Source organism: Dermochelys coriacea, chromosome 5 (assembly GCF_009764565.3).
Source record: "Dermochelys coriacea isolate rDerCor1 chromosome 5, rDerCor1.pri.v4, whole genome shotgun sequence".
Lineage (NCBI taxonomy): Eukaryota > Metazoa > Chordata > Testudines > Dermochelyidae > Dermochelys > Dermochelys coriacea.
In genome coordinates this window covers 48,561,843-48,583,609 of record NC_050072.1, presented here as the reverse complement: position 1 = coordinate 48,583,609, position 21,767 = coordinate 48,561,843, and the positions used below count along the sequence as shown (strand labels likewise).

At 38.1% G+C, this 21,767-nt stretch overlaps 1 protein-coding gene across 9 annotated transcripts in view; it reads left to right on the top strand.

Annotated features, from left to right (window-relative positions):
* POLK (DNA polymerase kappa) overlaps positions 1-21,767 on the top strand; it is a 72,415-nt gene that overhangs the window by 10,878 nt on the left and 39,770 nt on the right. For 6 of the 9 annotated variants that reach the window (XM_038402030.2, XM_038402029.2, XM_038402025.2 and 3 more), the window contains exons 2-3: positions 14,734-14,909; positions 17,240-17,359. In XM_038402030.2, coding sequence (XP_038257958.1) covers positions 14,772-14,909; positions 17,240-17,359 — 258 coding nt within the window. In that variant the 5' untranslated portion in view covers positions 14,734-14,771. Of the gene's footprint in view, positions 1-7,701; positions 7,805-8,088; positions 8,286-14,733; positions 14,910-17,239; positions 17,360-21,767 lie in introns of those variants that run through there. The other 3 variants (XM_043515235.1, XM_038402026.2, XM_043515233.1) reach the window with 3 other exon arrangements.

The following is a 21,767-nucleotide window of genomic DNA, read 5'->3' as shown; positions in this document are numbered from 1 at the left end:
ATCTTCTGTTGCTGCCTAGAGATTCAGCAAGTAATCAAAACTATGCATTTGGGGAACCCACCTGGGTCTGTTGGCTTATCTTTTGTATTTTATGTACATTTATCAAGATCAGCTTATTCCTGTACTAGGATGGTTGTAATTTAATTATGTAATGGTGGGAAGTGTACTTATATGGCCGCCACATCCCTCCTATTCAGCAATAGGAATAAAGCCAATAAATGGATCACATAGTTAAAATCTTAATTTATTAATAATAATACTGAGCTTTTATGTACTGCTTTTCACCTGTGGATCCCAAAGTGCTTTACAAAAGAGATGAGTCTTAAAGTAGAACTCATAGGCACCAACCAAAATAAGGGCCCCATTGTTCTAGGGCTCTGATCCTACAAGACATGGTCCCTGCCTCAGATAGTTTATAATCTAAGTAAAGTGACATTTGAAGGGTGGTGGCTGAGGATTACTCTTAAACTATCTCCTTAGACCTTTGCCTGTTCTCCATCCATACTTTACTCTTATTCTATCCTGTAGAAAGTAAGGAAGCAGGTGCATGAGGTGTGTGGTACTCACTCGTAGAGGATTGTACCTAGTACTTAATCTTACTTGTGCCCAAGAATATGCTTTATTCACGTATGTGATGGAACTTAATTTTGTACCCTTCTCTGAACTTGGTTCAAGTATGTATTACACCAAAGCTCTGATCTCTATTCTCCAGTTCAGGATGTGTGTGCCACATAGTTTCTTTACCTTATAAAACACACTCTAAGCAAATAGACTAGTAGGAACCTGCCTATCAGAGATCCAAAATAATATCTGTTAATGTTTTAGCATATTGTATTTTTAGTGGTGAAAAGTTGTTCAAAAAAAGTTGGGCTTTTGACAGCTTGCAGTCTGACTGATCTGTTAAGTTAAAGGAGAGGCTATGATTATCAATGACTTCCTTTCATAACATTATGCTATGTTGAGGCACTTATCCTGTTTGCCTGCTATCCTTGTTATTTGCCTTGGCTCTTGAGCCCTTTGCCTGCCCCAGGGGGGTAGGAAAGTGGGGAGGAGGCACAGTAAAGTTGTCATGACAAATATATTTATTGGGGTAATTCACAGCTTTCTAAATCCCAAAAGAATACTGAATTAGCCCCACACCCTTATAGCAGTGAATTGTAATCAGTGTTGTGTTTAACTCTTTTCTGATGTTTGACTGAGCTCAGCATGGATGCAGTTTTAGTGTTTAACTAAAAATGAATGATTTTATTGTGGGATTTTTTTAAAAAGGTAAATATGCTTGTCTGATTTTTAATCTCTGGTACTGGTAGCTGTGGATTTCTTTAGGATAATTTTTCAACTGCTTATCCATGTAAGGGCCTTAATGTTATGTATGTTCTTCATCTGAGAAATTCCAAGTCTATTTCTGAACTCATGCCTGTGTAATTATAGGTGGAGCTGACATTGCCTAATACTTTCCATTAGAAGACTCTTTTCAGTTGCTAGTAAATTTGCAAAACTTTAACCATTTGGGCTGAAATTTCCTATTCCAGGTGTCTGTCCAAGGCTTAACTTCCCCTCCCCCCCCACCCATAAATTTCAATAAAAATGGTTCGGCTATTTCCATGAAGGATGTTAAGGAAAAATATGTTGTTTTCCTAATGTTGAAAAATTCTTAAAGTGTTTTATTAAAAGGTCTAGTGCCTCCAAGCTTTGAAGCAGAGACTTGGAATTCAAGGGGGCGGGGGAGCATTGCCCTGGGCCAGGAGGTGTCTTTTGCTGTCCATGTGAAAATCCATACAATTAGCAGAATTATAAGCCACTGAAAATCACCATTTGGATGTGCTCAGTAGAGCTTAAAGAAAAATTCTCCAAACAGGTCCCATTCAGTGCACACAACGGATTTTTCTCAAGATGTGAAGCAGGAATGAATAGCAAATTGTTCATAGCAAAAATGTTTTTTATAAGATGCTTCAAGTTGGGTACTCAAAATCAGTGAACAATTTTGACAATTTCATCTCTGTGCCTTAATTCCCCAACTGCAAAATAGGGATGATAATAGGGATGAAAAGAAATTCACTAAATCAGATACTACTATGAGCACCATAAAAAAGCCCACAAAGAGACTGATAGCTCGGTATTCAGTATAGAGATGGGATGTCTGCAGTAAATAAAGCATGACATCACACATTCACTGATGATAATAAAAATAAATATTGAATAGCTACACATTCATTGAGGTTCATCCACCCTGTGGAAGAAGAATAGTATGTGATCAAGGAATTAAAGGCTGTATCTAATGCATATGCCAAAGGGGAGATGGGTGAATTAAGGTTGTATGAGCAACTTCAGTGCTGTGTTTTCTAACTTCTGAGTGCTTGACTTTGCAAACTTAATACTCCTAACACAGTTTTTGTATGTAATATATTGATAAACTAATTGTGAGGTTGGGCACATTTTCACATTTCTTCCTGCAGTCCTGGCCCTATTGAAGTCAAATGGGAATTTTGCCATTTACTTCAAGGGGGGCAATATTACACTCCAGGTGTCTGTCATAAATATGTAGAGAAAACTGAAAAGATTCTGCTCTTGAAGGATTCTGTGTAATCAAGTACCCAAGAAAATCATAAATATGACAAATTACTATGTGAATTATACCGGATATTTAAAATAGCTATTCTGTAAATGTACATTATTGGTGATGGAGCCAAGTGTGGTGAAGTGAAGAAGAAAGAACCAACCTTTCTCCACTTCACAGCAGGATATAATAAGTCTGAGTTAAGTGGTCCTCTAGCAACTTAATTTGCAGACAATAGCTGCATAGATGTGATTATTGCCAAATGTATCCCAGAAGTTTATAATCTGCTGAGGAATCAACAAGTCTATTAAACACAAATGTAAGAGATTTTTCCACCATACAGAGCACTTTGGATTTTAATAGTACTTCCCAGTAGGCTACTTATAATATTCATTTTTTATTAAAAAAAAAAAAGAAATTGGGTAGCTATATAGTATACTCTGTCACTAGGGAAAGGAGAGTTAAACTCCTGGTTTTAGCCTCTTGATCCCTGGGCTACATGACCGTAAAGCACTTCAATCCCAAATGTAAGTGGTATCTTGTATTTATCGATAACCGTTCCTGGTTAGGTGCCACATTGATGGGAAGCCAGGGTAAATTTTGGTCTTTTATTCTGTTTCTCTTTGATAATTTCATTTGTACTATTAACTTCAGAGTACCCTATCTCCTTTGTATCTCTTGTTTTCTTTGCACAGTGATCCCTTGCAGTCAAAATTGAATGAAATTAAATCCTTTTTCTTCTGACTTAGTTAATTGTGGTGTCTCTTGTCCCTTTGATGCATCTGTAGAATTCTTATTAACATTAATAAGAGTTCAGAGTAGCAGCCGTGTTAATCTGTATTCGCAAAAAGAAAAGGAGTACTTGTGGCACCTTAGAGACTAACAAATTTATTAGAGCATAAGCTTTTGTGAGCTACAGCTCACATCCGATGAAGTGAGCTGTAGCTCACGAAAGCTTATGCTCTAATAAATTTGTTAGTCTCTAAGGTGCCACAAGTACTCCTTTTCTTATTAATAAGAGTTGCACTCATTGCTGCATATTGGCTTTTTTTCACTAGGATCAAAGGTAATATTAGTTTTACATTGATATGCCCTCTCTCTGTGGATTAAATCCTGCACTAATAGGGAAATGTGTACAATTATCCAGTAGGGTTTTTTCATTCCCAACATTTGTGTGTTGAGGTAACTCTTATACTTTGCCTTGTTCTTATTTGAAAACAGACATATATTACAAAAGCAGAGGTAAAAGAATAGTTAAATCTATTTTTACTTGTGAAAGTCTCAGAAGCTTATTTTATGGCCATGCAGTAATGATACCAAGTGTCAAGTTTTAATTAAAGGTTTTTGTTGTAATTTAATAGTCTTATTGGAATTGTGAAGAAATCATGAAATGGGGCTCCTGACTTTAGTCCTTCTAAAACTGAACAGGTTTTGGTTTTTTTTTTTCTAAGAAAGAATGACTGCAAAAATCCTGTTTGCTATTTCCACCATTAGGTGTTTGTTTGTTTAGGTGTTTGTTTGTTTGTTTGGTACATAGATGAGTTCTTGTTCACAATATGCAATTTTAGGGCACTTTTTGGGTGGGTTTTTTGGGTGTGCAAATTAACAGTAGGATTTTTTGGGTAGTTTTTTCAACTCACTCCACATTTTTTCTTTTGGTCTCAAGTCAGATGACTGTGATGGTTAAAGTGCTACACGTTTGCTTTTCTTGAAAGAGGTGTATGCAAAATATGATGTGTGCTTTCAGTCATCCTGTTTGGAAATAAATATTCTCCAAAGCTTTGTCCCTATTTGGATCACTTTCGAGTCCTAATATTCCTTCATAACTGTCCATTATACCGTGAGTGAAATGCAACTTGCCAACAAACTTCAGTACAGCCCTGCACCATGACACAGCCTCCACCAAACTTTCTAGTCTTGGCAGTATTATTTTAGGGTTTCTTTTACCTGTTTATACAGTAGAACCTCAGAGTTACGAACACCTCGGGAATGGAGGTTATTGATAACTCTGAAATATTTGTAACTCTGAACAAAACGTTATGGTTGTTCTTTCAAAAGTTTACAGCTGATTATTGACTTAATACAGCTTTGAAACTTTACTATGCAGAAGAAAAATGTTGCTTTCCCTTTATTTTTTTAATAGGGCTGTCAAGCGCTTAAAAAAATTAATCGTGATTAATCACACTGTTAAACATTAATAGAATACCATTTATTTAAATATTTTTTGGATGTTTTCTACATTTTCAAATATATTGATTTCAGTTACAACACAGAATACAAAGTGTACAGTGCTCACTTTATATTTATTTTTATTACAAGTATTTGTACTGTAAAAAAAAAAAAAAGAAAAAGTATTTATCAATTCCCCTAAATCAAGTACTGTAGTGCAATCGCTTTATCATGAAAGTTGAAGTTACAAATGTAGAATTATGTACAAAAAAAACTGCATTCAGAAATAACAGGAAAGAAGTAAAATTTTAGAGGCTGCAAGTCCACTCAGTCCTACTTCTTGTTCAGCCAATCACTCAGACAAACAAGTTTATTTACATTTGGAGGAGATAATACTACTCGCTTCTTGTTTACAATAAGGAGTCCGGTGGCACTTTAAAGACAAACAGATTTATTTGGGCATAAGCTTTCGTGGGCTGGAACCCACTTCATCAGATGCATGGAGTGAAAATTATAGATGCAGGCATTATACTATGCTTATTATGCTTCATGTGTCAGTATAATAATGCCTGCATCTGTAATTTTCACTCCATGCATCTGATGAAGTGGGTTCCAGCCCATGAAAGCTTATGCCCAAATAAATCTGTTAGTCTTTAAGGTGACACTGGACTCCCTGTTGTTTTTGTGGATACAGGCTAACACAGCTACCCACTGATACTTGTTTACAATATCACTTGAAAGTGAGAACAGGTGTTCTGATGGCACTGTTGTAGCTGGCATCCAAAGATATTTATTTGCCAGATGTCTTCATGCTTCAACCATCATTCCAGAGGACATGGGTACATGCTGATGATGGGTTCTGCTTGATAACAATCCAAAGCAGTACGGACCGATGCATGTTCATTTTCATTATATGAGTCAGATGCCACCAGCAGAAGGTTGTTTTTCTATTTTGGTGGTTCAGGTTCTGTAGTTTCCGGATCAGAGTGTTGCTCTTTTAAGGCTTCTGTTTAGTATATCTGATGCGTAAATACCTTGCAATTCTGGTTACAGAAGTTCCAAGCAAATGCCTGTTTTCACTTTCTGGTGACATTGTAAATAAGAAGAGGGCAGCATTATCTCCTGTAAATCTAAACAAACTTGTTTGTCTCTTAGTGGTTGGCTGAACAATAAGTAGGACTGAGTGGACTTGTAGGTTCTGAAGTTTTACATTGTTTTGTTTTTGAGTACAGTTATGTAACAAAAAAAGTCTACATTTGTAAATTTCATTTTTAAGACAGAGATTGCACTACAGTACTTGTAAGAGGTGAATAGAAAAATACTATTTCTTTTGTTTATCATTTTTACGGTGCAAATATTTATAATCAGAAATATACACTTTGATTTCAGTTACAACACAGAATACAATATATATGAAAATGTAGAAAAACATCCAAAATATTTTATAAATTTCAATTGGTATTCTATTGTTTAACAGCACAATTAAAACTACACTTAATCGCGATTAATTTTTTTGAGTTAGTCGCGTGAGTTAACTGTGATTAATCGACAGCCCTATTTTTTAGTAGTTTACATTTAGCACAGTATTGTACTGCATTTGTTTTTTTGGTCTGCTTCTGCCTGATTGTGTACTTCTGGTTCCAAATGTGGCATGTTGACTGGTCAGTTCATAACTGTTGTTCGTGACTCTGAGGTTCTACTGTAAATCTTTTCTCTTATTGGAATGAGGTTAGTTAATTTTTTAGCACATCACAAACAGCAAGTCAAAAGATTCTGGTGGCGGAATTACTGGCATTTGAACGAAGGCAAGCTACAGGGTTGCAGCAAAAATAGATGCTTATTTAAGTTAGGAGAGGGGCACTTGATATATAATCACTTCCTCTTAGTGCCACTCCATACACACATCCTTATTCCTCTTCTGCTCTCCCCATGCTGCTCCCTTTCTGGTATTTCCAGGACTATTAGATTCCTCATTTCTTTCAGGCTTCTGTGCCTTGCCTCTTCCCTGCCATATATAATGCTTCCTTGCTGTTTGCTTCCTTCAGTCCTGATTATAAAATTACTTCAAGGAGGGATACACACCCCAGTTTCTTCTCAGTGGAGCCCATCTCACCGGTAGAGCATTCCACACATTAGTGACATCCTTTGAGCTGCCACTACCACTAGTTGATTCTGTATCTCCTATGGAGCTATGGAGGACAGCAGCTGCACCTCTTCACCCTCATTAGGGAACTCTCAGAAGAAATGCTTGTATTCCCCCCTAGTTATAGTAGGTCCTCTCCTTCCAAAATAGGGTGACCAGATAGCAAGTGGGGAAAAATCAGGACACAAGGTGCGGGGGTAATAGGCGCCTATATAAGACAAAGCCCCAAATGTCAGGACCCTATAAAATCTGGACATCAGGTCACCCTACTCCCAAATAATTGGAGTAATAGGTTGGTGCTTAATTGCAGGCTGACTGTCTTCATGAGCTTCTCTGATCCCACACTCTACACAATGGAACACTAAGAAGAGATATTTAGCATCACTTGCATTGAATGCTATAAGGGAAACAATGCAATCTTACAGAGGTTTCTTGCGGTGACAGCACCCCCAAAATACATTGTTCTGTGTAGCCATCTACTCTGCCTCCTGTTCTGAGTAGAATATGTTCATTTATGTTTCTTCAAAACATAAAACTTTGCACCCTTTTTCGAGTTGTCATAAACTTTAATCTCACTGTGCTTTAAAGTCAGACAGGGATTCTTATAGTTAATTTTCATAGTCCATTTAAATCTTTACTCCTTATCAATTTCTGCACTGATATTAGCAACATTTTGTTCCTTCAAATTTGTTTTTGCAATGTCACATGTTCTCCCCCTCTGGTGTTTCTTTACATGTTTAAATTTGTTCTTTTTACTCTGTTTACACTGGTGTATCTCCAACTACTTTGATTTGACAGTGCTGTGCCTGTTGTTTTATTATTGCTTCCACAGTTCATTTGAGTGCAGTGAGCTGATGTCTTTTTTTCCTAAGGACATGCCTTTCTGTAAACAAAATGGTCTTCAGTTTCTGTTCGTCCCACTAGGCAGCTGAAAGGTATTTTACCTATGACTCACCTTTTTCTGTTTTGTGCATCTGTAAATCCTGTGGAGAACTAAACTCATGTCTCCAGTAAATGATTTTTTCTCAATTATAATTAAGCTATTAATTTATATTTATGTACTTTATTATTTAAGTACTAATAACGTGCTCTGTGCTATACAAGACTGGCCCTACCTAGAGGAGTCTACAGTATCAAAGACACATTAATAGACCAGAATTAGTATTATCTTTAAAATGTTATTTTTTTTCATCACCAATGTCAATCATTCTCCTCCCAGTTATGTAATATTGAGGTAAAGAAGGCATTTGACTGACATGAGTTAATGCTTGAAGCTCTTGCAGAAAAACTGAGTCTTTAGAAATAATGTTAATAAGGAGAGGGTAGGAACCTGATGTGCTGGGATAAGGAGATCAATCCAAGCATAGGGAGCAGCATGGAAGAAGCCACAAAGACTGGAGTGGGCAAAGGAAGGAGGTAAGGAGAGAGAAATTATCTAAACTGTAGGCTTGGTGAGGCATTTTCTCTGGGGAAAAGTCATTACATCCATTGGTATTTATAATGTCTATTACCAGTGCAGCTTCTAAGTTGCTTTTCTCCTCCACATATTCTCACAACCAAGCATTGCCAGTACCACTACGGCTACTGTTGGACTGACTGAAATGGAAGTGATAGTTATCCTTGCACAGAGTTTAGTGTGATCATTGAAACGTGGGGAACAGTGCTTTTGGCTTGAGCTGGGAAGACCAGCTACTCTGTTGTAGTTGCAGGGCCAGTGGTTCCCAACAGTGTGGTAGATTGCACCAATATGGGTGGAGAGAGTATGAAAATGTGCTGAAATGGGCTCAGGTCTGCCTGGCACTCCCCACTTCCTGCTGGCCTCCGAGCACCCAAGGTGTTCGTCTGATGTCTGCTTTGTCTCAGTAACTCCTGTTCTGTTTTCTGACGGGCCAGAGCCAAAAAACACACAGATTATTACTCATCTGGTCTTGGCTTTTCTGAAAAAACGTCACAAATAATAAACTGAATGCATTCAATATAATTAAAACTTAAGATTTTTTTAATCAGATAGAACTTTTATATTTTAAAAATATAACTTGCTCTACCACAGGAATGCAGTTGGTCTCCTGTTCCAAGGGAAAAAATTTCAGCAAAAACAAACACCTCCGTCATTATAGAAAATAAGGGAAACGAATACATTTGCTTAAAGATTTGATAAATCCATTCACTCACAATGAATAAAGAAGTTCCTTGATTAGGGTTACTCAAAGTTTCTGCAGAAACTTTCAGCTTTCATTTCTAATACAATTGGGAACATAACCTTCTAAATGCGAACAGAATGCCATACTGTCAAGAGCTCAAAAATCCTAAGAATGAGTTAAAAAACACAAGATTAAAAATTAATTAATTAGTGATGCTTTTGGTTCAGTATTCTCAGTAATTAACATATAGAGAAATCCTTCCCCTCCATGAACCATATGTGATCATTTCAGGTGGAAAATTCAACCGTAAATGCCTAAACACAAATGTGGGCTGCCTCCAGATCTTTGATAGGGGATCTTGCTTATTCTTTCCTAACCCCTCAGCAGTTTTTAAACATGCATCTTGCTAGAAAAGTTCCAGCACAGTTTTATTTCCATTTGTGATGGGTTGGATCTCAGAAACCCCCTTTGGGGCTGCCAACTGATGTGCCAAGACTACTTCTGACCCTGCTTTCCCTGCCAGCTTGATATTCCAGCACCCTGTCTTGCTGAGCCAGACACACCAGTCTGCTCCAACACAGACCCAGGGTTTGAGCCACGTGCCCCAAAGCTGCAGACTTAACTGAAAGCAAGTTAAGAAGTGTTCCTGTCTTTAGCATTCAGATGCCCAACTTCCAATGGGGTCCAAACCCCAAATAAATCCGTTTTACCCCGTGTAAAGCTTATACAGGGTAAACTCAAATTGTTCGCCCTCTATAAAACTGATAGAGAGATATGCGCAGCTGTTTCCCCCCCCCCCCCCCCCGGGTCTAATACGTACTCTGGGTTAATTAATAGGTAAAAAGTGATTTTATTAAATACAGAAAGCAGGATTTAAGTGGTTCCAAGTAGTAACAGATTGAACAAAGTGAATTACCATGCAAAATAAAATAAAACACCCAAGTCTAAGTCTAGTACAGTAATAAAAATGAATACAGATAAAATCTCACCCTCAGAAATGTTTCAATAACTTTCTTTCACAGACTGGATGCCTTCCTAGTCTGGGCACAATCTTTTCCCCTGGTACAGCCCTTGTTCCAGCTCAGGTGGTAGGTAGGGCATTTCTCATGATGGCCACCACCTCATTTGTTCTGTGCCAGCCACTTGTATATCTTTTGCATAAGATGGGAATCCTTTGTCCCTCTGGGTTCCCACTCCTTCTTCTCAATGGAAAAGCACCAGGTTAAAGATGGATTCCAGATCAGGTGACATCACATGTCATTGTAAGACTTCATTACGCATTTGCCAGCCCACAGGTATACAGGAAGACGTACAACTAAAACAGAGCCATCTACAGTCAATTGTCCTGGTTAATGGGAGCCATTAAAATTCCAAACCACCATTAATGGCTCACACTTTGCATAACTACAATAGGACCTCAGAGTTATATTTCATATTTCTAGTTTAAGGTACAAGAGTGATACATTTATACAAATAGAATGACCACACTCAGTAGATCATAAGCTTTGTAATAAGAAAAGGAGTACTTGTGGCACCTTAGAGACTAACAAATTTCGTGAGCTACAGCTCACTTCATCGGATGCATTTGGTGGGAAAAAACAGAGGGGAGATTGATATACACACACAGAGAACATGAAACAATGGGTTTATCATACACACTGTAAGGAGAGTGATCACTTAAGATAAGCCATCACCAGCAGCAGGGGAGGGAAAGGAGGAAAACCTTTCATGGTGACAAGCAAGGTAGGCTATTTCCAGCAGTTAACAAGAATATCTGAGGAACAATGGGGGGTGGGGTGGGGTGGGGGGAGAAATAACATGGGGAAATAGTTTTACTTTGTGTAATGACTCATCCATTCCCAGTCTCTATTCAAGCCTAAGTTAATTGTATCCAGTTTGCAAATTAATTCCAATTCAGCAGTCTCTCTTTGGAGTCTGTTTTTGAAGCTTTTTTGTTGAAGGATAGCCACTCTTAGGTCTGTAATCGAGTGACCAGAGAGATTGAAGTGTTCTCCAACTGGTTTTTGAATGTTATAATTCTTGAAAAGCTTCAAAAACAGACTCCAACGAGAGACTGCTGAATTGGAATTAATTTGCAAACTGGATACAATTAATTTAGGCTTGAATAGAGACTGGGAATGGATGAGTCATTACACAAAGTAAAACTATTTCCCCATGTTATTCCCCCCCCCACTGTTCCTTAGATATTCTTGTTAACTGCTGGAAATAGCCTACCTTGCTTGTCACCATGAAAGGTTTTCCTCCTCTTCTCCCCCCCTCCCCCCCGCTGCTGGTGATGGCTTATCTTAAGTGATCACTCTCCTTACAGTGTGTATGATAAACCCATTGTTTCATGTTCTCTGTGTGTGTATATCAATCTCCCCTCTGTTTTTTCCACCAAATGCATCCGATGAAGTGAGCTGTAGCTCACGAAATCTTATGCTCAAATAAATTTGTTAGTCTCTAAGGTGCCACAAGTACTCCTTTTTCTTTTTGCGAATACAGACTAACACGGCTGCTACTCTGAAGCTTTGTAATGATACTTTACAAGAGACCTTTTGCATGAAGCATATTCCAGTTACATTATATTCACACTCATTAGCATATTTTTATAAAATCATATAGAGTGCAATGTCACACCATTGTTGTGCACTAGAGTTACTGTGGTAATTGGGTCTGGGTGTGCAGCACATTGAGAGACAGCTCTTGAAGGGGTGTGGCTCCTATCAGATGGAAAGGACCCTTGACTGCGAAAGTAACTGAGAGGAAGTTAAGGAGATGGGTGCTCCTTGCCAGGGAGAGAAGATGAAATTGTTTTTTTTGATCAGCAGTAGGAGGGAGCTGCCTTTATACCCTCTTCCGATAATAAATAAATGTTCTGTTATTTATTGAGTTCATGCTGAGTTGTCATTCTGAGAACTCTGCTTTTTTTGTGCTAACCCACTGAAAAGGAGATTTTGTCATGTGACAGTTGCTTGGGCAGCATTTAATTTACATTTTATTGAAGAATGACTTGAGGTCTGGAAAACCTGCTGAGAGTGAGAGATTTAAGAGGCTCAATCAACTTACTGTATCCAAGTAAAGGTTATGGGTGACTTGCTTATGATCTGCAAATACCTACATGGATAAGAAACATGTGATAGTAGATGGCTGTTTAATACTAGCAGAAATAAGCATAATGAGATCCAATGGTTAGATGCTGAAGCTAGACAAATTCAGACAAGAAAAAAATAAAATATTTTAACAATGAGGATAATGAACAAATAGAATAACTTTCCTAGGGACATGGTAGGTTCTCCATCGCTTCAAGTCTTTATATCAAGACTGGATGTCTTTCTAAAAGATATGCTCTAGCTCAAACAGAAGTTATGGTTTGATGTAGAAATTACTAGTTTAGGTTTTGTGGCCTGTGTCATGCAGGAAGTCAGGTCTCTAGATGATCATAATTGTCCCTTCTGGCCTTAAAATCTATTAATTTACATTTAAAAATAAATTTAACATGCTGGTGGAGTTTGAATTTATTTTTATAATGAGTCTGGAAAGATAATGAGTCTGTCACAAGAAGAGCCTCTGTACAGCTGTAAGTCTAATGCAGTAAGCTTTGCACATAGGAATGTTCTTTACTTCAAATTGGCAGTGTTATTTTATTTATTTATTTTATTTTGTAAGCAAAACCTCTCAGAAAGGACTATTGTGATTGTTTAGTCGGACCTCCTAGTATCCATAGTATCAAACGGACTATGTGGCTTTAGGGTTGCCAGGCATCTGGATTTCAACTGCTAAAAGTCCGTCTGGTGGGGCAGCAGGACTAAGTCTGGCTCCACGTGGCTCCCAGAAGTGTCTTGCATGTCCGGCTCCTAGCGCAGGTGCAGCCACAGGGGCTCCGCACGCTGCCCCCACCCTGAACATTGGCTTTGCAGCTCCTATTGGCCAGAAACCGTGGCCAATGGGAGCTGCATGGCTGGTGCGTGCAGGTGCGGGCAGCGCACAGAATCCTCTGGTCCCTCCACCTAGAACCGGACGTGCTGGCAGCTTCCAGGAGCTGCCAGAGGTAAGTGCCACCCGGCTGGAGCCTGCATCCCGAACCTCCTCCCACACCCTGACACCCTGCCGCAGCCCTGAGCCCCCTCCAACACCCTAACCCCCTGCCCCACCCCAGAGCTCACACCCCCAGTCGGAGCCCTCACCCCGTCTCGCACCCCAACCTCCTGTCCCAGCCTGGAGACCCTCCCATACCCTGAACCCCTCATTTCTGGCCCTACCCCAGAGCCAGCACCCCCAGTCAGAGCCCTCATCCCCTCCCGCACACCAACCCCCTGCCCCAACCCAGTGAAAGTGACTGAGAGTGGGGGAGAGCAAGCAATGGAGGGAGGGGGAATGGAGTGAATGGGGGCGGGGCCTCTGGGAAGAGTCAAGAGTGGGGGCGGGGCAAGAGTGTTCGGTTTTGTGCAATTAGAAAGTTGGCAACTCTTTGGGGCTTCCCTGAATGAATTCCTGTTTGAGTGACAACATATCTTTTAGAAAAATAACCAAATTTGGTTTAAAAATGGCTAGTGATGAATAGTCTACCACAACCCTTAGGAAGTTGTTCCAATGGTTAATTATCCTCACTGTCAAGAAATGTTCACCTTATTTCAAGTCTGAATTTGTCTTGCTTCAACTTCCAGCCATTGCATCTTGTTATATCTTTGTCTGCTAGATTGAAGAACCCATTTTATTCCCCTTATAGGTTCTTAAACACTGTGATCAAGTCCCCCCTTAACCTTCTCTTTGTTAAGCTAGATTGAGTTCCTTTAATCTATCACTGTAAGGTATATTTTCCAATCCTTTAATCATTTATCATGGCTCTTCTCTGAACTTCCTCTCCATTTTATTAACATCTTTTTTGAACCGTGGAAAGTAGAACTGTACACAGTATGCTAGTGGCGGTCACACCTGGCCAAATATAGAGGTAAAATAACCCTTCTAATCCTACTTGAAATTCCCCTGTTTATGCATTCAAGAGTTGCATTGGCCCATTTGGAAACTCATATTTGTCCACCATGACCCCCAAGTCTTTTTCAGAATCAGAGCTTCCAAAAATTGAGTCCTCCTTTCTGCAAGAATGGCCTATGTTTTTTGTTCCGTGACGCGTAACTTGACATTTGGCCATATTAAAATGCTTATCATTTGCTTGAGCTCAAGTTACCAAGTGAACCAGACATAAAGCTAGTTGGAAATTTTTCAAACAGGCTTTTTGGTTGGAAAATCCAGTTCATTGGAACCGAAACTTTTTGTGGGAATGTATCAGTTTAGACAAAATTTTTGTTGTGAAGGTTTCTCAAGTCCAGGATGGAATTTCTGGTCAAAACAAGAGAAAGAGGAATCACTCAGAATAGCTAATAGCCAAGTGGTTAGAGCACTCACCTGGGATGTGGAAGACCCAGGCTCATGTTCCTGTCTCTCTCTGACTTTCTTTCACCCCAATGTAGAATGAGGAAAATTACTGAATCTTGAACATTTTCACAGGATGATAAATCATTTCCCATACAGCTGTACTTCAGACACTAATACAGTTGAGGTTTTTTCTTTGTTTGGTGACTGTGTGTAGTTGAGCTATTCTGAAGAATTTCATATTAAACCTCAGTATTTGATGTGTCTAATAAAATTGAAAGTGATTGTGGAATTGTATTATTCATCAACTGGAGTTTTGAAAGAAGTATGTAACTTATATTCTCTTTTAGGTTATTAAAGTTTGAAAAAGCACTCACTGCATTGCGCTATGGACAGCACAAAGAAAGTTGTTAACACTTCTGATGATGATGGATTTCTGCTTAGAGTGGGCCTCAATGATAACAAGGCTGGAATGCAAGGACTGGATAAAGAGAAAATCAATAAAATCATAATGGAGGCCACCAAGGTTCGTTTGTGTAACCTTTTTCACTAGTGCTTTGGTTTTTTCTTTTTTATGTCTTAGTTTTGCATCAATGGGGGCAGCCTCCTCTGTTCTGTATGTGGGTGACACAGGAAAGGTTGCTTTTCATCACCCTCCCCACAACCAATGGGGAATCTGCTGGAAAAGTTAATATGGTTTGCAGTTGTATAAACTTTTTCAGTAGAACTCCTCAGGGCTGACTACACGTTCTTTTTAGGGTGTGTTCGAAGGGAAAGCAGCCAGTGGTGCAGTCCCTGTCAGCACCTCTCCTTTGAAACGTGGGAAGAGGCCCCAAATCTATGAGGTTTTCAGAGTCCTCCCATCAGACAATCTAGGGATAACTGAGCAAGGGTAACCTCTCAGAGCCCCCCTACTCTCCCCCCCCAGCATTCTATTACAAGGGGGGTCAATCTGGACCTAGATTTTTTGTTAAACAATTATGGTAAAATAATGAATGTTGTACTGTTGCTTTATGGAAGAGCTAATACAAGGGAGAACTTTGAAAAAATATAGCATTAAAAATAATTCTGCTATTGCAGACTGCTTTTGTATTGTCCATTTTTTCCACTGTGCTAAGGATATTTGCATGAAACAAAGGGTTAGTTTTTCATATATTTCATCTGATCTTATTGTTCAGCACTTCCTCAAACCATAATCCTTTGTAAGGGACATCCCATTCGGTATATGTTGAAATAATTCCTGCAAAACTGCTACGGCTGCTGCTGTTATATTGAGAGAGAGATGGAGCCAAGTGAATGATAGATAAAATGAGGAGAACAAGTCTCATGCCCTTTTAAAAATCTGCATTTGTTGGAGAAAAAAATCAACAAACTGTACAGTATCAGGTGTATTATAGCTGTAGATTCTTGTATGGAACTCTCCCAAATCTCTCTTCCCTTTGAGCCGCTCAAAAAACAAACAAAAAAGCCCTTGTAAGGAACACAATCTTATTATTGCATCACTACTGTGAGGAGCTACAAGACAGATATAGGGAATCCAAATTTCATAGTTGCTTGACAGCATTTACCAATATCTTAAATACTTAAAAGATCTTAAAAAATTTACTACTAGCACCAACGAGAAAAAGTATGGGACTTTCTTTCCAGTAAGCACAATCCCTAATGTTTGCTTATCGCGGGAAGAGAAGATTACATGCATGCCTGATACTGAAGGAAAGTTTATCCTACTATCTACTAGTTAGAGATTGGTTTAAACTTTGAAGCATGTGGTTTTATATCTCTTCCAATACTTTTTTTTTTAGCATTAACTGTTATAAAACTGGATGACATCCCTCTCTGAATCTTCTTAAATTCTTGGCCTCAATGGAAGCACTGTGGCAATGAGTGTTGTACTCTAACTACACATTCTGTGAAAAAGTATTTAATATGTTTTGATTTTACCCCCTTTTATTTTCATTGAATATCCCCTTGTTCCTGTGTTATGAGACAGGGAGAAAAGAAGTTCCCGATCTACCTTCTCTATTTCATTTATTATTTTCTATACCTTCATCATATCCCCTCTTATTCATTTCCTTTCCAAATAATCTCAATCTTTTCCATCTCTTTCATATGGAGATTTTGCATACCCCTGAACATTCTCATCACTCTCTTTTAAACTCTTTCTAATTCTGCAATATCCTTCTGAGATTGGGTGACAAGTACTGCACACAGTATACCAGATGAGGTTGTACCATTGACTTACATAATGGAATTATTTTTCTCCAGATGAGACCATATGGACCAATGAGGAAATGCTGCACATGAAAAGTAAAAATGCCTGAGGTCAATTTTCAATTTTTGCATTCAGTATCTTTCAAGATATAACAGAAAATAGCCTAGAGAGTACAAGTAACTTATTTCTTTTGAGTTATTTTGGCATCTCTCTGATCTAGCTAATGTTTTTAGAATTGCATCATCATCACATCAGGACATGTTCCCGCATTGCTGGTGCTGTGCAGGTTTCCTCAGAAGTATATTAAACTCTGAGTGGCAGAGGGAAGGAAGAATATGAACTTCATGTAATCTGAGTACCACAGTTGTTTTTTGTGTGTATACCTCAGTTATACGAATATCCAAAATATATATAATACACGTAAGAAATCCTTAAAATATACAGAGCCCAGCATATCATAAGGCTGTATCTGCTTCTCTGATAGGATTGGAAACAACTGTCCATTTTATTTCAGTGCTGTTTTTTTCCATTTAAATGAGATGTTAGCAGACAAGTTGCATCTTCTTTTATTGTTCAGTTATTGTAAGATTATAAGGAAAACAATGAACTTTCAGATGTATCTTAATTTTTTATTTTTCTTATAGGGTTCTAGATTTTATGAAAATGAGCTTAAGAAAGATCAACAAGTCAACCAACGAATTGAAAAAATGCTGCAGCTAAAAAATAAAATTACCAGCCAACAGGTTCTGAAAGCACAACTACAGGTACTAACCAATTTGGGAAGTTTTTTTGAGAGGAGGGAGAATAACAATTTTTAGGAGTATATTATTGATGCCTGTCCTAAAATTTCATAGTGGTGCACAAGTTGTTAGTTGCCTGGTTCCATTTGATGTTAGCAACAATTATGCAGCTAAACCCTGCATAATATTTTGATGGTGTAAATTTATGTTTAGTTAACAAAAGAAAATTTAAATAGATAATAAGACTCTTTATTTGAAGTATTTCTTGTATGAACAAAATGGAATTAAAACAAGAACTCCTTTTCCCCCAATGCTGAAAACACCGAATCAACTAATAAATAAAATCCATTGCTCATGATGCACTCCTATGAAACTCACTGATTGATTTTCTTAACAAATACCAGAGTAGTCATTTTGGTTTAAACGTTTTGTGCGTATTTTTTAAAAAAAGTCCTGGCTTATACATGTATTATGTTAGATAGTTTATAGTGATAGGGAGAAATGTCACTAGGATTATCCTATTACTTCAGCTGGTGATTTATCTATCTTTGCGTGCTAACTACTATGATAGTGTCATTGAAGTCTTCAAAGTTTTATATACATAAAATCTGGCCAAAGGTGCATATTGCCTACAATAGAAAATTGGTTTCCTTTATTATTAGGGCCTTGGTTATGAACATCTATCTACAGTGGAAGGAAATAAAGGGTCTGAGAAAACTATGGATATAAGAAATGGAGCTGTGTATGAAAATGTTTCTGTGGTCCAAAAGAAGCACTTTTGCATAGGTATTCAGATACTGCAGTGTTGGACAATGTTATCAGACCCTAGATAGTATTGCATACAAAAATCACATCAAAAGAACATTAAAGTTGCTAAGTCAAGCACCTTAATTTGTCTCTTCGTTTACATGCAGTATGATTCAATGTTTAATTATGTGATTGCATACTATTTCAATGTGATCCCTGCCTCATTCTGTGCACAGGATAGACAGTGTTCACTAAATGAGCAGCTGTTCAATATTTTGTTTTATCTTCATTGTTCAATATGTGGTCCCATGCCTTGTTTACCATATGCTAGTCTAACTCTGATCTGGATACAGAATTATTAATTTCCTCATTTTTTTTCTGTGGCGCTCATCACTATAGTATGTGAGTGCTTCACAAACACTGATGAATTTATTTTCACAACACCCAGGTCATATTATTATCCCCATTTTACATGTGGGAAACGAAGGCACAAAGAAATTAAGTTAAAAGAGTCCACTAATTTTGGGTTCCCAATTTGACCACTGAGTGCCTAGGACTTGATTTTTCAGAGTACTTGGAATTATATCATATTGTATATGTTTAACATGCAGCTCCCAGTGACTTCATTTGCAAATGTGAGTGCTCAACACTTCTGCAGACCAGACCACAGGGTATCAAATTGGGTACTCAGAAAATGAGGAACAAGCAATTAATGACCACCCGTGAAAAGTGTGGTGGTGGTGTTTTTTTTTGGTTGTTTTTTTTTTTTTTGTAATGACTTGCCTAGCATCACATAGGAACTCTCTGAAAGAGGCAGTAATAGAATCCAGTTCTCCAAGGCAACATTCAACTGTATTACCCATGAAACCATGTTTTCTTTTACTTTCTGATATCACCTCCTTATGATCCGTAACCAGATGCTCTAGTCCAGCAGTTCTCAAACTATGGGTTGGGACCCCAAAGTGGGTCGGGATCTTGTTTTAAGGGATTCGCCAGGGTTGGCGTAAGACTTGCTGGGGCCTGGGGCTGAAGCCAAAGTCCAAGCCCCACTACCAAGGGTGGGAGTTGAAGCCTGAAGGATTCAGCCCTGGGCGGTGGGGCTCAGACTTCTGCTTCAGCCCTGAGTGGCGGGGTTTAGGTTACAGCCCCCTGGCTCAGGGCTGAAGCCCTCAAGCTTTGCCCCTTCCTCCACAGGGCGATGCGGGTTGGGCTTCAGCCCTGCTGTCCAGAGTGGAAGGGCTCAGGCTTCAGTCCCCGTTCCTGGAGTCATGCAGTAAATTTTGTTGTCAGAAGCGGAGTGCGGTGCAATGAAGTGTGAGAAATCCTGCTCTAGTATTTGCCTTAGCTTGGTAAGGGGAAGACAACTTGTGCAGAGTTACAGAAGTATGAAAAGCTCCATGCTTCTGTGTAACACTGCACATTCTTATCTTCAGCTCAAGTCTCATCAGTTTGTAGGATGGTAGAGGGATGGAAACTGGGCTCTTTTAGGGTGCTCACTAACATGACAGTTCTTTTCAGTGCTGATACTGTAATATACAAAGCCATTCCTAAAAAGCCATTCCTTTTGCTAGACAGTATCCCAGTGATGCTGGACGTGGCAGCAACATAAATCCATAGCGTCTGCAACATAATACTCCTTTTTCTAGTGTTTTGTTTATATAATAGACCCTGCACGTGCTGTGGGTCTTTTTGTGTGTTAGTTTATCTTTATTTTAAAGAGCCTTCTCTGCAGCCAGTTAGGGGCAAAGGAACACTTATCACCACAAATGTCCCAAAGTAATCTCTAACGTTTTCAGTATTCTTGGGCAGTAAGTAAACCCTTCAAAACTTACCTTTAGCATTTTAAAATATTTTATTTGGCTTTATAAATAAAATAAAATCGTAAATGCCAAAGATGGAGTTTCATATGCACTGAATGTCATTGGTTTATTAGTCAGGCCAAGTTTTCCTATACAATACTATATGCAGTAAGTTCCCACTTCTGATAAATTGTTCGTGACTGGTTGAGACTCGTCTACTACACAACTCAGAAGTGTCTGAAGTTCTCCAATAATCCATAATGTGAAGGATCAAAGCTATATTTTTATATTCATTTATTCAATACTATGATTAATTTAAAACTTTCAGAAGTATCCAGCTTCTGAATTGTATTCACTATTGCCAACAGCCATTGGTGCCATTTTTAAGGATGCTGGTTTCTAGCTCAGTTTTTAACTCTGCATGACATTGCTGTCCCCTTGTAACCCTTGTAATACCCTTGTAAGGGTATTAGTAGTCACTCCTAGTTTCTCTCCATTCTGTCCGATAGTTTTGCAAACGTAAACAGGCAGCAAATTAAGTTCTTTAATTCTTATTTCATATATGCTACTTAAGAAAGTTTTTTGGCATCTATATCACATCTTTGGGCAAGAACAAATCACAATAACTTCTTCAATCAATTTGTCTAAAAATAAATATAAAAATTTAAGAATTTTAAAAGTCTAATGGCCCATATTTTCAGCTCTTTTCCCCTATAAAATATATGAAAAGCCCCTAAATCTTCTATATCAGAATTTTCTTTCAAAAAAGAATGCTACATAATTTTTAAACTTATTCACCTGGTTTACCTCTGAGAAACTTGTCTTTAACTGTCTTCAGTTTTATTAGGGAAATCTGGTTATAGACAAACATGATTCTCAGAAGTAAGTCTACAAAGCTTTTGTTTTACTGTTTCCTTTAATGAGCTGCTGTTGCTATTTTAAGTAATCATCATTTTAATTCATGACTAGCTTAAAGGGGTTTCCATCTCTATTTTTATATGTGCATAAGATACTAGTGAATCATTTGACATGAGATTATGCTAGAAATGCAGGTTGGGGAAAAACAAAAGTTTTGTATAAAGACGGTATCTGGAAATGCAGATTAAATTGTGTGACTGGGGGTATGGGAGGCAATATAAATTCAAGTAATTAAGGTCATTTGAGTTTGAGACTAACCTACCTATAATTCGTAGAATATGAGATCACAATTAACAAAGGAGAAAAAAATTAATTAAAATGTAGAGAAATGCCTTTTGATAATTTTACATGGATATTAGCCCTTGCTTAATTGATATTACAATGAAAATAGCTAAGTCTGCTCCTGGAGGATTTAAATGTAATGACTTGTTTTTCTTCTATATATTGTATAATGCTGTTTTCATTATTTTTTCAAATATTTCTTCTGTTGTTATTTGAATTCCTCACCTTCTACCTTCCCACTGGTGTCTTACATTTTATACAAACCAGTCTGACCAGCCCAACGCACTGAACTAGGATATGTGCTGGGCATTGCTATGTGGAAGAGCTTAATTTGATTCCGCATTGTGGTCTTTCAGTCTTCAAACAAATGGCTCGGAGCAAACCAGAAGGAAGGGGAGAAATCTCATATTACTCAGTAGTGATCCTTTTAGCAAATAAGTTGCAGCATGAGAGCTCAACTAAGTGAGAAGGGAGAAACCTTTAGGTTTTTTTAAAAAGTAGTTCTGTAAACAATAAATACAACTTGTATATTTGTGGAATATTATACGTACTTGCACTTATATGTATAAATATGACAGACTTTTTCTACTTTCATTTTTTTTGCCATCTGTTAGCTACCTCCTTTCCCCACAGAACAGGTTGCAGCAAAAACAAGCTTTCTTCATCTAGTGCTTGCTCATATAGAT